Source organism: Balaenoptera musculus, chromosome 2 (assembly GCF_009873245.2).
Source record: "Balaenoptera musculus isolate JJ_BM4_2016_0621 chromosome 2, mBalMus1.pri.v3, whole genome shotgun sequence".
NCBI classification, from domain to species: Eukaryota; Metazoa; Chordata; class Mammalia; order Artiodactyla; family Balaenopteridae; genus Balaenoptera; species Balaenoptera musculus.
In genome coordinates, this window is record NC_045786.1 from 108,895,503 (window position 1) to 108,911,581 (window position 16,079).

Here is a 16,079-nt window from a genome sequence, read left to right on the forward strand (position 1 = left end):
TGGTTAAGAATCCACCTGCCAATGCAGGGACATGGGTTCGATCCCTGGCCCGGGAAGATCCCACATGCCACGGAGCAACTAAGCCCATGCGCCACAACTACTGAGCCTGCGCTCTAGAGCCCACGTGCCACAACTACTGAAGCCTGTGCACCTAGAGCCTGTGCTCTGCAACAAGAGAAGCCACCACAATGAGAAGCCTGCACACAGCAACGAAGAGTAGCCCCTGCTCGCCGCAACTAGAGAAAGCCCGCGCGCAGCAACAAAGACCCAGTGCAGCCAAAAATAAAAATAAATAAATAAATAAATTCATATATATAAAAAAAAGAAGATATAAGATACTGGACACACACATGTTAACTATAAAATGAAGGTAGGAAGTACTAAGTTTCATAGAGGATGAAAAGAGAACTGCTGAGGTTAGAGAAAGGAGAGGTTACACAGGAATTGGGGACAGCAGACAGGGATAATAAAAACTTAATGAAGCAAACGAGAGTTGCTTAAAGGAATGTCTGTTAGTTTAATCACCAGTATATGGTACTCAGAAACATAATTTTGTTGGTAGTACAATACGCAAGGTATGTTTGGTACTACAGCTAAACGTGACAACAGTGGTAAATCTCCATTTCTCATTTAAAGTGACTGCTGGCCTAACTGTTCCTGAACAAAGTACTCAAAGATGATTCAATTTTAAAATGCAAATACGCTTTTGTTGTAGAAATACAGCACTTTCTGATGCTAACGAGGAGCAATGTTCAGTGTAGAGAAAATTAAAATACTTGAAAGGAGATCCGTAACAAAACTAAGACAGGAAATAAAAATTAAGAACCCAATTTTTACTCCATAAGCTTCAGAAAATTAAGCAACTATTATGACAAAAGTCTGCTTTTGTTGGACAACCATGATGAAAAGTTATATAACTTCTTCTTTTTTTTTCTTCTGGCCGTGCCAGGTGTCTGGCAGGATCTCAGTTCCCTGAGCAGAAATCAAACCTGGGCCACTGCAGTGAAAGCCCAGAATCCTAACCACCAAGCCACCAGGGAACTCCCCAAAAGTTGCGGCGGCGAGCAGGGGCTACTCTTTCATTGCGGTGCGCAGGCTTCTTATTGCCGTGGCTTCTCTTGTTGTGGAGCACGGGCTCTAGGCATGCAGTCTTCAGCAGTTGTGGCACACTGGCTCAGTAGTTGTGGCGCATGGGCTTAGTTGCTCCGAGGCATGTGGGATCTTCCTGGACCAGGGCTCGAACCCATGTCCCCTGCATTGGCAGGCGGACTCTTAACCACTGCACCACCAGGGAAGTCCTGAGCTAAGTTATTTAAAATATCAGTTGATATTTTAAAGTTCTGATTGTTATACACCCATACCCATTATATGAATCTATTAAATAGAATAGCATTAAAAAAAAAATCAGAAGTCCTTAAGGAAAAAAATTGCTTAATTCTATTTCCATACTTGTACATATGGAAAAAAGAGAGACAACATGGCAAATTATTATTTTTGGTTGAAAGATAAAAATATTAATATATCCATATTTTCATTGTTCTATAAACTAGTTTCTTCTTTAATTCATGTTAGAAAAATAGATACACTTGAAAAAGACAAAGAGGGTAAATGTAGATTTTCTTTTTTCAACAAGTTAGTTCATTGTAATTCCTGACTTCATCTCCCAGTGAACACTCTGGAACTGATTTAAAATCTATACACTAAAAAAAAAAAAAAAAAAAAAAAAAAAAAAAAAAAATCTATACACTAGTATATTCATTATTCCTTAAAGACTTCTGATTGCATTCCCAAACTCCAATTCTGAGAAAATAGTACAAGACTTTGTTGTTCTCTTTAAGTCCTTCAAGGGCGGACTTATATTATCATTTATCAGAAGATACACTGTGGATTTTAAGTTGATATCCTAATATTCCTATATGGTTAATGAAGACTTCAAAAAATCAATTTTTTCATCTGTAGTTTGAGACAGACCTATCACTAAGCTTCGTCTATTTATTAAGTCTCTACTAGGTTACTTATAAATGGATTGGCAGCACAGCATGAAACAGACCTATGTTATCTTGATTCCACTATTTACTGGATACATAAACTTGAGTTGGATTTTGTAGCCTCTTTGTACCTTTATCTGTCAAATGAGGAAAATGTAACTAACTCACTGTATTATCCTAAGATAAATGGGGTAATATATACAATTTCTAGTACAGCACCTGGCATACAGAAATGACTCTTGATACAGTTTCTGAGAAAGGGCAATGTATCCAGTTTTTTTCCAGAGAAGTAAATACAAAATTCTTATTTTATATCAAACATTTTGCTAGGTACATTTGTGAACCAGGAAGAGAGGTGGTAGGAACAAGATCACTCACATAATGATAAAGGCCAAGACAGAAGTTATAAGTTAGTGTCAATATTTTGAACTACTGTGGTATATATTATATTGCATTTATTTGCAGAATAAAGATATAAAACAATAAAAGCAGTATTTTTACAAGAAATAGATTTGAAGAAACAATCGACTTAATATGGTTGGTTGAAAATTATAAAAATTAAAAAAAAAATAGATGCTCCCATTAGAGACAACTTTCAGCTTTCACCTCTTAAAACAAGCATCTTAAGTTATTCAGTAGTAGTAGCAATATATTTTCTTAAAACTGTATTTTAAATTTACAAGAAAAGTTTTAGAACTAATTGTAAAATAGGGGCAAGTTTATTTTACCAAATGCAGTATTCTAGTATTCCAAAGCCATCCTGGGCCTAATAAAAGCAAAACCTACATTATAAACTTTATAAAATCAATTATACCTTGGTATACTGTTCAAAATTAAACTTCTATCTGGGCAGAGTTAAGAATGGAATAGTGGAAGGAAATGTATACAACAGATAACCACTCTAGAAGGAAACTAGGAGTGGCCAAATTTCTAATACATTTCCATTATATATTCTGTAGAAAACCCTGGAGTAGAATCAAGACCAATCTTTGTGACTCATTCTCTCCCACACAGTGAAACTAGAGACTTTTTCTCAGAAGAGAGAACACAGCAAGAAATGAAGAAGTAGTTTTTTTTTTTAAATGTATTTTATTTACTATAAAATCATGAACACATGGGTTAAGACTGAACTCCCTAAACCTCCTAGAAACAAAGCACTAAATAACTGCCATATAATTCATTTGTTCAGGTATTACTTTCCAGGCACTGTATTAGCCACAAACAGTAAAACATTTTGTTGTAAGGCACATACCTTCATAGGTTTCAGGAGGTAATAAGATCAACAATTCATAAAGCCTTTGTCTATAAACTACTGATGGTGTTTTCAAAGGACTTCCATATGTTTTTAGTATTGAAGAAAGCCTTAAAGTAAAAGAAAAAATACATCTTAAGTATGTAAGTTATACAACAACGTATAAATATTCAACATGTTGACATATAAAGTAGCTATATATAATTAGTGAACATTAGCGCTGCTTTTATTATATTTTATAATGTGTGACTTTAAAAGAGGAATTATAAGCGTCACACATGAAAACTATTTTGCTATCTTTTCTACACACTTCATAAAACTATATATTCAGCTAAGATTTCTAAGGCTGTATCTTGTCTAGAAGCTGCAGCTCTTACTAAACTCCAAAATTTACAACATTGCATTTGTGAAAAATAAAGTCTATTACATAGAAAAGGAACAGGCCAAAGAAACAAACAAATTGAAGACACAAATACCTAGAGAAAAATCCAAGTGTCTGTTAGAAACTTGGTCTGGAATGTGATCACCAAATAAAAATGAATCATCAAAATACACAAAACCATAAAACAAATTCTCTTTTAATAAAGCACAAGCTAAGCCAATGTTTCCCTAAAAGTTCCAGTCATAAAATCTCTTAACACTTCCTGTGTTCACTCTCTTCTTTCACGTTCATGTACTTTTTAAAATCTTCTATTCATTCTCACTACTGGTATTAAGACATCATTTTACTGATATTCATTCATCTAACAAATATTTATTAAAGGATTACTACTTTTTGCCAAGGTACCACGTTATCAATTGGAGTAGTTTTCATCTTCTGTAGCAATAGAGAAATTCAGTGGAATTACTTTTGTTGTGCCACTGGAATAAATCCACTATGCTGTCACAGAATGAGATTTCCAGGTACTCTTAAGAAATTCTGGCAATGTTTATTCATTTGTATTTTCTAGAAAAATACTGCTTGCTTTTACTCGTTTCTAGATGAAAAGAGAGTTATCTTTAACTTGTCATTTTATTAAAAAAGAAAAAGTTGGTTCCATTTTTTATCTTTCAGGTTAGTAAACAACATTTATAAAACCTGGGTAGAAGTTTTTTAGTTATGAAAGTTAAGAATAAATCCACTGTAATTTCTATTTCTCTAAAACAAGACTGGAAGAATTACAGCTGACATATGAAAACTATTTAAATCATATTGACAAAACATTAAGAAATTACAAGTTATATTCTTAAAAATCCTGCAACATTCATTTAGTTTAAATACAACAGAATTTAGTTCAGAGGGTTGTTTGCATGTGTGTGTTTAAAGAAAATAAGATTTATACAACAAAATAAGAACTTAGGAAAGCATTCCTAGGGGTTTCTGCTTCTATAAGTAGGGTAGATTAGAGTCTCTGAAGGGCCTTCCTCTATAAATACACTTAGATCCTGGATAAAAGATAATTAGCATTGCTAGACTTGAAGAAAGGGACTTTTCCAAGGCTAACCCCCACCCCCCCAAACAAACAAACATAAAATGCATGAAACAAAACATGAGCTGAAATCAGAGTGGGAACACCAATACCAATACCAAGAAAAGAACTTCAATTGAGCTTGTGCCCCTGGCAAGGTAGTGTTGATAAATGGGATCTCCTGAAGGTAGTTTAAATGGTCCCAGGTCCTGGCAGAGGCAAAGGCCTATTGAATTAAACCCAGCTGAAGAGAAAATTAGTGAACTGGAAGAGACAGCAGAATAAATCACCCAGAAAACAGCAGAAAGAAAAGGAAAAATATATATATTAGAAAAAGATTAAGAGACATGGAAGACAATACAAAAAGACTGAAAATTTGTTTAATCACAGCTCCAGAAGGAAAGTTTAACAAGAACGGAAAACAGGCAATATTTGAAGGGATAACAGCCACTTTTCCAGAACTCCTGAAAGACATGAATCCAACAAAATATACAGCAAATCGGATAAAGAAATTCACAAATTGCCAGTTTAAAGCAGAAATTGTGAGATTCAATTTTTAAGAACTCCAATTATATGCAGTTTATGATATACCTAAAAACACAGTGACATGGAAAAAGACATACCACACATATAATACTGTAAACATTAGACTTTAATCAAAAATAATTACTAAGGATGAAGAGAGTTATTGTATAATGATAAAAGATTCAACTCATCGGGAAGATATAATTACTTTCTCAAAATATGAAAAAGGAAAAATAAAACTTTGGAGAAAAACTGATAACCCAATATCACAGTGGAGGAGTTTAACACATCACTCTCAATTATTGATAGGTTAAACAGAGAAAAGACTAGTGAAAATAGACAGAACAATGTGACTAAAAGAACAACATTTGTCCCAGAGCAAGTCTCAACAAATTTAAAAGGACAAGTAACATACAGATCACATTCACTAAGTACAATGCAATTACGTTAACAATCAGTAACAAAACTGCAAGCTAAAAACTGTTCCATACATTCAGAAACTTAAAAACATACTTCTAAACAACTTCAAAGAAATTATAATGAAATTATAAAACACATAAAACTGAAAAAATAATACATTTCAATACTTGTAGGATTCAGCAACTGGACCCTTACAGGGAAAATTATGGCCTTAGCTTATATTAAAAGAATTAAAAGAAATTCAATGAGCTAAGCATTCAAATTAAGGTGTCAGAAGAAGAACAAGAATTTAAGAAAATGGGAATAATAACAAGCAATAATTAATGAAATAGAAAACAAGTTCAAGTTTCATTCACGATGGCGGAGTAGAAGGACGTGCGCTCATTCCCTCTTGTGAGAGCACCGGAATCACAACTAACTGGGGAACAATCATTGACAGGAAGATACTGGAACTCACAATAAAAAGATACCCCACATCCAAAGGCAAAGGAGAAGCCACAATGAGACAGTAGGAGGGCGCACTCACAATAAAATCAAATCCCATAACCGCTTGGTGGATGACTCACAAACTGGAGAACAATTATACCACAGAAGTCTACCCACTGGAGTGAAGGTTCTGAGCTCCACGTCAGGCTTCCCAACCTGGGGGTCTCGCAACGGGAGGAGGAATTCCCAGAGAATCAGACTTTGAACGCTAGCGGGATTTGATTGCAGGACTTCAACAGGACTGGGGGAAACAGAGACTCTCTTGGAGGGCACACACAAAGTAGTGTGCACATCAGGACCCAGGGGGAAGGAGCAGTGACCCCATAGGAGACTGAACCAGACCTATCTGCTAGTGTTGGAGGGTCTCCTGCAGAGGCAGGGGGTGGCTGTGGCTCACTGAGGGAACAAGGACACTGGCAGCAGAAGTTCTGCGAAGTACTCCTTGGCATGAGTCCTCCCAGAGTCTGCCATTAGCCCTAGCAAAGAGCCTGTAGCCTCCAGTGCTGGGTCACCTCAGGCCAAACAACCAACAGGGAGGGAACACAGTCCCACCCATCAGCAGACAAGCAGATTAAAGTTTTACTGAGCTCTACCCACCACCAGTTCCTCCCATCAGGAAGCTTCTTAGATAGCCTCATCCACCAGAGGGCAGAGAGCAGGAGGAAGAAGAACTACAATCCTGCAGCCTGTGGAACAAAAACCACATTCACAGAAAGACAGACAAAATGAAAAGGCAGAGGACTATGTACCAGATGAAGGAACAAGATAAAACCCCAGAAAAACAACTAAATGAAGTGGAGATAGGAAACCTTCCAGAAAAAGAATTCAGAATAATAGTGAAGATGATCCAGGACCTCGGAAAAAGAATGGAGGCAAAGATCGAGAAGATGCAAGAAATGTTTAACACAGACCTAGAAGAATTAAAGAACAAACACCTAGAAGAATTAAAGAACAAACAAACAGAGATGGACAATACAATAACTGAAATGAAAAATACACTAGAAGAAATCAATAGCAGAATAACTGAGGCAGAAGAACGGATAAGTGACCTGGAAGACAGAATGGTGGAATTCACTGCTGCAGAACAGAATAAAGAAAAAAGAATGACAAGAAATGAAGACAGGCTAAGAGACCTCTGGGACAAGATTAAAAACACCAACATTCACATTATAGGGATCCCAGAAGAAAAAGACAGAGAGAAAGGACCCAAGAAAATATTTTAAGAGATTAAACTTCCCCATGGGAAGGGAAATAGCCACCCGAGAAAATATTTCAAGAGATTAAACTTCCCCATGGGAAAGGAAATAGCCACCCAAAGCCAGAAAGCACAGAGAGTCCCATACAGGATAAACCCAAGGAGAAACACGCCGAAAGACATAGTAATCAAATTGACAAAAATTAAAGACAAAGAAAAATTACTGAAAGCAACAAGGGAAAAATGACAAATAACATACAAGGGAACTCCCATAAGGTTAACAGCTGATTTCTCAGCAGAAACTCTACAAGCCAGAAGGGAGTGGCACGGTATATTAAAAGTGATGAAAGGGAAGAAGCTACAACCAAGATTACTCTACCCGGCAAGAATCTCATTCAGATTAAACGGAGAAATCAAAAGAAATCAAAATATTTACAGACAAGAAAAAGCTAACAGAATTCAGCACCACCAACCCAGCTCTACAACAAATGTTAAAGGAACTTCTCTAAGTAGGAAACACAGGAGAAGAAAAGGACCTACAAAAACAAACCCAAAACAAGAAAATGGTAATAGGAACATACATGTCAATAATTACCTTAAATATGAATGGATTAAATGCCCCAACCAAAAGACACAGGCTTGCTGAATGGATACAAAAACAAGAGCCATATATATGCTGTATACAAGAGACCCACTTCAGACCTAGGGACCCATACAGACTGAAAGTGAGAGGATTGAAAAAGATATTCCATGCAAATGGAAATCAAAAGAAAGCTGGAGTAGCAATATTCATATCAGATAAAACAGACTTTAAAATAATGTTACAAGAGACAAGGAAGGACACTACATAATGATCAAGCGATCAATTTAAGAAGAAGACATAACAATTATAAATATATATGCACTCAGGGGCTTCCCTGGTGGTGCAGTGGTTAAGAATCTTCCTGCCAATGCAGGGGACATGGATTCGAGCCCTGGTCTGGGAACATCCCACATGCCATGGAGCAACTAAGCCAGTGCACCACAACTACTGAACCTGCGCTCTAGAGCCCGTGAGCCACAACTACTGAAGCCCACATGCTTAGAGCCCATGCTCCGCAACAAGAGAAGCCACTGTAATGAGAAGTCCGCACACCACAATGAAGAGTAGCCCCTGCTCGCCGCAACTAGAGAAAGCCTGCGCGTAGCAACAAAGACCCAATGCAGCCAAAAATAAAATAAATTAATTATAAATAAATAAATAAATAAATAAATATGCACCCAACATAGGAGCACATCAATACATAAGGCAAATGATAACAGCTATAAAACAGGAAATCAACAGTAACACAATACTACTGGGGGATGTTAGCACCTCACTTACACCAATGGACAGATCATCCAGACATAAAATTAATAAGAAACACAACCTTTAAATGACACAACAGACCAGATAGATTTAACTGATATTTATAGGACATTCCATCTGAAAACAGCAGATTACACTTTCTTCTCAAGTGCATATGGAACATTCTTCAGGATAGATCACATGTTGGGTCACAAATCAAGCCTCAGTAAATTTAAGAAAACTGAAATCATATCAAGCATCCTTTCCAACCACAACGCTATGAGATTAGAAATAAATTACAGAGAAAAAAACGTATAAAACACAAACACATGAAGGCTAAACAATATGTTACTAAATAACCAAGAGATCCCTGAAGAAATCAAAGAGGAAATAAAAAAATACCCAGAGACAAAAGTCAATGAAAACATGATGATCCAAAACTTACGGGATGTAGCAAAAGCAGTTCTAAGAGGGAAGTTTATAGCAATACAATCCTACCTCAAGCAACAAGAAAAATCTCAAATAAACAATCTAACCTTACAACTAAAGGAACTAGAGAAAGAAGAACAAACAAAACCCAAAGTTAGTAGAAGGAAAGAAATCATAAAGATCAGAGCAGAAATAAATGAAATAGAAACAAAGAAAACAATAGCAAAGATCAATAGAACTAAAAGTTGGTTTTTTGAGAAGATAAAATTGATAAACCTTTAGCCAGACTCATCAAGAAAAAGAAGGAGAAGACTCAAATCAACAGAATCAGAAATGAAAAAGGAGAAGTTATAACGGACACTGCAGAAATACAAAGCATCCTAAGAGACTACTACATGCAACTCTTTGCCAGTAAAATGGACAACCTGGAAGAAATGGATAAATTCACAGAAAGGTATAACCTTCCAAGACTGAACCAGGAAGAAATAGAAAATATGAACAGACCAATCACAAGCAATGAAGTTGAAACTGTGATTAAAAATCATCCAACAGAAGTCCAGGACCAGATGGCTTCACAGGTGAATTCTATCAAACATTTAGAGAAAAGCTCACACCCATCCTTCTCAAACTCTTCCAAAAAATTGTAGAGGAGGGAACACTCCTAAAGTCATTCTACGAGGCCACCATCACCCTGATACCAAAACCAGACAGGGATACTATAAAAAAAGAAAATTACAGACCAATATCACTGATGAATATAGATGCAAAAATCATCAACAAAATACTAGCAAACAGAATCCAACAACACATTAAAAGGATCATACACCATGATCAAGTGGGATTTATCCCAGGGATGCAAGGATTCTTCAATATATGCAAATCAATCAGTGTGATACACCATATTAACAAACTGAAGAATAAAAACCATATGATCATCTCAATAGATGCAGAAAAAGCTTCTGACAAAATTCAACACCCATTTATGATAAAAACTCTCCAGAAAGTGGGCATAGAGGGAACCTACCTCAACACAATAAAGGCCATATATGACAAACCCACAGCGAACATTGTTCTCAATGGTGAAAAAATGAAAGCATTTCCTCTAAGATCAGGAACAAGACAAAGATGTCCACTCTCATCACTATTATTCAACATAGCCTTGGAAGTCCATTTACCACTGCAACAAAAAGAATAAAATACCTAGGAATAAACCTACCTAAAGAGGCAAAAGACCTGTATGTGGAAAACTGTAAGACACTGATGAAAGAAATCGAAGATGATAAAAACAGATGGAGAGATATACCATGTTTGTGGATTGGAAGAATCAATATTGTGAAAATGACTATACTACCCAAAGCAATCTACAGATTCAATGCAATCCCTATCATATTACCAATGGCATTTTTTACAGAAGTAGAACATAAAATCTTAAAATATGTACGAAGACACAAAAGATCCCGAATGGCCAAAGCAATTTTGAGGGAAAAAAACAGAGTTGGAGGAATCAGACTCACTGACTTCAGACTATACTACAAAGCTACAGAAATCAAGACAATATGGTACTGGCACAAAAACAGAAAGAGAGATCATCGGAACAGGATAGAAAGTCCAGAGATAAACTCACACACATATGGTCGACTAATCTATGACAAAGGAGGCAAGGATATACAGTGGAGAAAAGACAGTCTATTCAATAAGTGGTGCTGGGAAAACTGGACAGCTACATGTAAAAGAATGAAATTAGAACACTCCCTAACACCATACACAAAAATAAACTCAAAATGGATTGAAGACCTAAATGTAAGACCAGACACTATAAAACTCTTAGAGGAAAACAGGAAGAATACTCTTTGACATAAATCACAGCAAGATCTTTTTTGACCCACCTTCTAGAGTAATGGAAATAAAACCAAAAATAAACAAATGGGACCTAATGAAATTTAAAAGCTTTTGCACAGCAAAGGAAACTATAAACAAGAAGAAAAGACAACCCTCAGAGTGGGAGAAAATATTTGCAAACGAAACAACGGACAAAGGATTAATCTCCAAAATATATAAAAGTTCATGCAGCTCAATATGAAAAAAACAAACAACCCAATCAAAAAATGGGCAGAAAACCGAAGTGGACATTTCTCCAAAGAAGACATACAGATGGCCAAGAGGCACATCACTAATTATTAGAGAAATGCAAATCAAAACTACAACGAGCTATCACCTCACACCAGTCAGAATGGCCATCATCAAAAAACCTACAAACAATAAATGCTGGAGACTGTGTGGAGAAAACGGAACCCTCTTGTACTGTTGGTGGGAAGGAAAATTGATACAGCCACTATGGAGAACAGTATGGAGATTCCTTAAAAAACTAAAAATAGAATTACCATATGACCCAGCAATCCCCCTACTGGGCATATACCCAGAGAAAACCGTAATTCAAAGAGACACAGGCAGCCCAGTGTTCACTGCAGCACTATTTACAATAGCCAGGTCATGGAGCAACCTAAATGCCCGTTGACAGACGAATGGATAAAGAAGATGTGGTACATATATACAAAGGAATATTAGCCATAAAAAGGAACGAAATTGGGTCATTTATAGATGTGGATGGACATAGAGACTGTCATACAGAGTGAAGTAAGTCAGAAAGAGAAAAACAAATATCGTATATTAACGCATATATGTGGAATCTAGAAAAATGGTACAGATGAACCAGTTTTCAAGGCAGAAGTAGAGACACAGATGTAGAGAACAAACGTATGGACACCAAGGGGGGAAAGCAGGGGGTGGGGGTGGTGGTGTGATGAATTGGGAGATTGGGATTGACATGTATACACTGATATGTATAAAATGGATGACTAATAAGAACCTGCTGTATAAAAAAAATAAAATAAAATTCAAAAAAAAACCCAAGTTCAACATAAGCAAAGTTATTCTTTGTACAGGTTAATAAAACAGATAAACCTCTCATGAGATGGATCAGGAAAAACAAAAGAGAAGGCATATTGAAAACTAATCAGGAATGGATGAAGGGACGTTATAGATATAGCAGAGATTAAGACAATAAGAGAACATTAAGAAAAATTTCATGCCAAAAAATGTGAAGATGAAGATGCAATGGCAAAATTCCTGGAAAAAAATCTAACAAACAAGCAAAACAAACCCCCAAACCAGACCTCAAACAGTTAAAGCAATTAAGGAAATGAAATATGTAGTTTAAAAAAAATTTTCCACAAAGAAAACAGCCGATCCAGACTCTTTTACAGACAGGTGGTTTCATGTGACACATTATTCCAATCTCCTAAAAGCCCCTCCACAGAACTTGATGAAACATTCACCTACCTCATTCCATGAGGCTAGTATAACTGATGAAAACCTGAGGAAGGCATCCAAGAAAGAAAATTATAGGGCAGTCGCACTGATGAATATATGTGGAGAAATCCAAACATAAGCAAACCAAATCCAGAAGTTTACAAAAAAAGATAATTATTTCCAAGCTCAGTTTATCCCAAGAATGCAACCAAGTAAAAAATTAGTCAATAGGGCTTCCCTGGTGGCGCAGTGGTTGAGAATCTGCCTGCCAATGCAGGGGATACGGGTTCGAGCCCTGGTCTGGGAAGATCCCACATGCCGCGGAGCAGCTGGGCCCGTGAGCCACAATTGCTGAGCCTGCGTGTCTGGAGCCTGTGCTCCGCAACAAGAGAGGCCACGATAGTGAGAGGCCCGCGCACTGCGATGAGGAGTGGCCCCCGCTTGCCGCAACTGGAGAAGGCCCTCGCACAGAAACAAAGACCCAACACAACCAAAAATAAATAAATAAATAAAAATTTAAAAAAAAATTAGTCAATAAAATTTTTTACATTAAAGTTATCAGATTAAACCACTTTATAAAACATCAAAACTCATTCACGATAAAAAACCAAACCAAACAAAAAACCAAACCAAACCAAAACAAAATGTGGATAACTAAGAAGAGGATACTTTCTTAATCTGATAAAGAGCATCTACTAAAAAGCCTGTATCAAGCATCATTCATATTTGTGAAACATGAGAAACATTCCCTTTAACAAACCACTTCTCTTCAGTTTTAAGTGGTAGTCATCTAGTTAGCACGTTAAGGGGAGAGAAAGAATACAAATGAATATATGAGTAAATATCATAAAGGGAGAAATCCTAAAGAATCTACAAACAAATGCTTGATATAGGAAAATTTAGCAAGGTGGCTGGATATAAGATCAATTACATGTTTTAATACAATAGCAATAAAGAGATTATACACACACACACACACACACTCCCACATACTTATTTAATAACTGCAAAGAAAAATATGAAGTATCTAGCTAAGAAGAGATTTTTTAAAAGACATATAAGACTTTTACATAGAAAAAATTTTATACTTTGTAAACAACCTCAACAACAGGAGAGGTATCATGTTTATGGGTATTATAGAAATACCAATTATCTTCAAGTTTATCTACAGATTCAATTTAACTCCAATTAAAATTTCAACAAGAGACAATCAATTGCCAAAAAGGGCCAAATTATGCCTAAAGATGAATAAGGCCAAAAACCTTGCTCTAAGAGACACTAAAATTTATTATAAAGACAATGTGGTATGGGCACAGAAATGGGCAAACACACAAATGGAATACAATAGAGAGCACAGAAACAGACCATGTCTATATGGCAATATAATACACAACAAAGGTGAATGGCAGTCACCAGAGAGAGGAAGCATGGATTTCTTTAGTAAAGTATGGGACAATTTGTTATCCATATTAAAAAAGAAAATGAAATTGGAACCCTACCTCACTACAAACATAAAAATAAATTCCAGATAGATTAATGACTTGAATGTGAAGGACAAAAACCTTAAACATTTTAGAGAGAAATAAAAGAAAGTATCTTTATAACCCTGAAGAAAGATTTTTTAAATCAAAAGACAGAAAGTACTAACCAAGAAGTAAAAGGCTGATAAATTTGACATTTAAATTAAGAATGTCTGTGGGGCCTGGGTTCAGTCCCTGGCTGGGGAACTAAGATCCTGCAAGGGGTGTGGCACAGCCAAAAAAAAAAAAAAACAAAACACCATGTCTATTAATCAAAACACAATGTTACCTAAAAATAGGTACAGATATGCATGAATTGGGATTTCACAGAAGGGGAAATAGTGAGGAACAATAAACATATAGAACGGCACTTAAAGCATCAGGAACCAGATATATAAGGTAAGATCATAACAAGATACCAATTTACACCTACTGCATTAACCAGAGTTGATGTCTGAGTAAGTGTTGGTGAAGAAGTGGACTGAAGGGTACTCCCATATACTATTGATATACATACGCAAAAATTTTGGAAAATAGTTTGGATATTTCATTGACAGGAGGGTAAATTGCTGTACATTCACACAATTAAATATACAGCAACCGAAAAGAATGAACAAGCTGACACACAGAGGAAGTGTAGAAATATCATGTTGAGTAAAACAAGCAAGTCTCAGAAACAGTATGATACCATTTGCCTGATCAAAACCAAGCAAAACTAAACAAGGTACTGTTTAGGGAAACATGTATTATGTGATACACTTTTTAAAAATGCAAGAGAATGACAACTCTAAAACTCAGGGTAGTGATTACCTCTAAACTAAGGCAGAAAGAATGGTATTAGAGAGGAGCACACATATAACTTCAATAGTATCAGTGTTCTTGTCCAGGGATAGCTAAATCCGGCCCATTGCCTGTTTTTGTAAATAAAGTTTTACTGGAACACATTCATTCATTTACAGATTAGCTATGATTGCTTTTAAGCTACAACAGAATTGAGTAGGTACAAAAGAGACTGACTGGGGGCTTCCCTGGTGGCGCAGTGGTTGAGAACCTGCCTACTAATGCAGGAGACACGGGTTCGAGCCCTGGTCTGGGAAGATCCCACATGCCGCGGAGCAACTAGGCCCGTGAGCCACAATTACTGAGCCTGCGCGTCTGGAGCCCGTGCTCCGCAACAAGAGAGGCCGCAACAGTGAGAGGCCCACGCACCGCGATGAAGAGTGGCCCCCGCTCGCCGCAACTAGAGAAAGCCCTCGCACAGAAACGAAGACCCAACACAGCCAAAAATAAATAAATAAATAAATAAATAAATAAATATTAAAAAAAAAAAAAAAAAAAAAAAAAAGAGACTGACTGGGCCAAAAAGCCTAAAATATTTACTCTCTGGCCCTTTACAGCAAACCTTCATTAACCTCTGTGCTAGTTGCGCTGAATTCACAGGTTTTCACTTTATTATGACACTTCATAAGCCATAATCTTAACTGTATTTTTCTGTATACATAAAATGTTATATCATTAAATACCTTTTGGAAAGACTTTCTCTAAACTGTACATTTTATTAACTGGGAAATTATAAGTGACCAGGACATAAATTGGATTTTTAAAAAATGTAAGTCAAATGTATGAAAATATAAACAACAAAAACCTGAAACTGTTAACAAGTATCTGGTTCTTAAGAACACAGAATAGCACTAACAAACCAATAAAATGCATACCTGAAAAGGTTAACAGGCTTAATATTTAATTTCTTGGTTAAATCTGACTGTATGGAAGATACATTATCCACCAAATAACTTTCCTTCCCTTTTAATATGTACTTTCCTTTCAAGATCCTAGCCTAAAAAATAAAAAAAAATCACATAACTAAATGTTTGCCTTCCTCTGCAAATGGAAAATCATTCACCAACCACAGAAACTTGGCATTATTAAGGTACTTAATAAGATATTACATAACTAGAGGGTAACTCATTGCTATTAAAAATTTTTATCAAGTCTATATAGCGGATCCTTACAGAGTTAGCAAATCCACAGCGCAAGGAAGTGGTGGAAGAAGATGCTGAATTACTTCCTCAGTAAGGAGATCACCACAGTGGGAAACAAAGCTCTTGATAGCTGAAAAATAGAACAGACTTTTACTTAGCAGAGTGCAATGAACCATGAAGAAAGCATTCAATTATGGT

At 36.2% G+C, this 16,079-nt stretch overlaps 1 protein-coding gene across 4 annotated transcripts in view; it reads right to left on the bottom strand.

The window, feature by feature from the left end:
* The window catches only part of HEATR5A (HEAT repeat containing 5A), a 114,888-nt gene that overhangs the window by 50,912 nt on the left and 47,897 nt on the right, over positions 1–16,079 (bottom strand). For all 4 annotated transcript variants that reach the window (XM_036842428.1, XM_036842427.1, XM_036842426.1 and 1 more), the window contains exons 13-14: positions 15,912–16,011; positions 3,241–3,350 (exon numbers count right to left, since the gene is read on the bottom strand). In XM_036842428.1, coding sequence (XP_036698323.1) covers positions 3,241–3,350; positions 15,912–16,011 — 210 coding nt within the window. The remainder of the gene's footprint in view (positions 1–3,240; positions 3,351–15,911; positions 16,012–16,079) is intronic.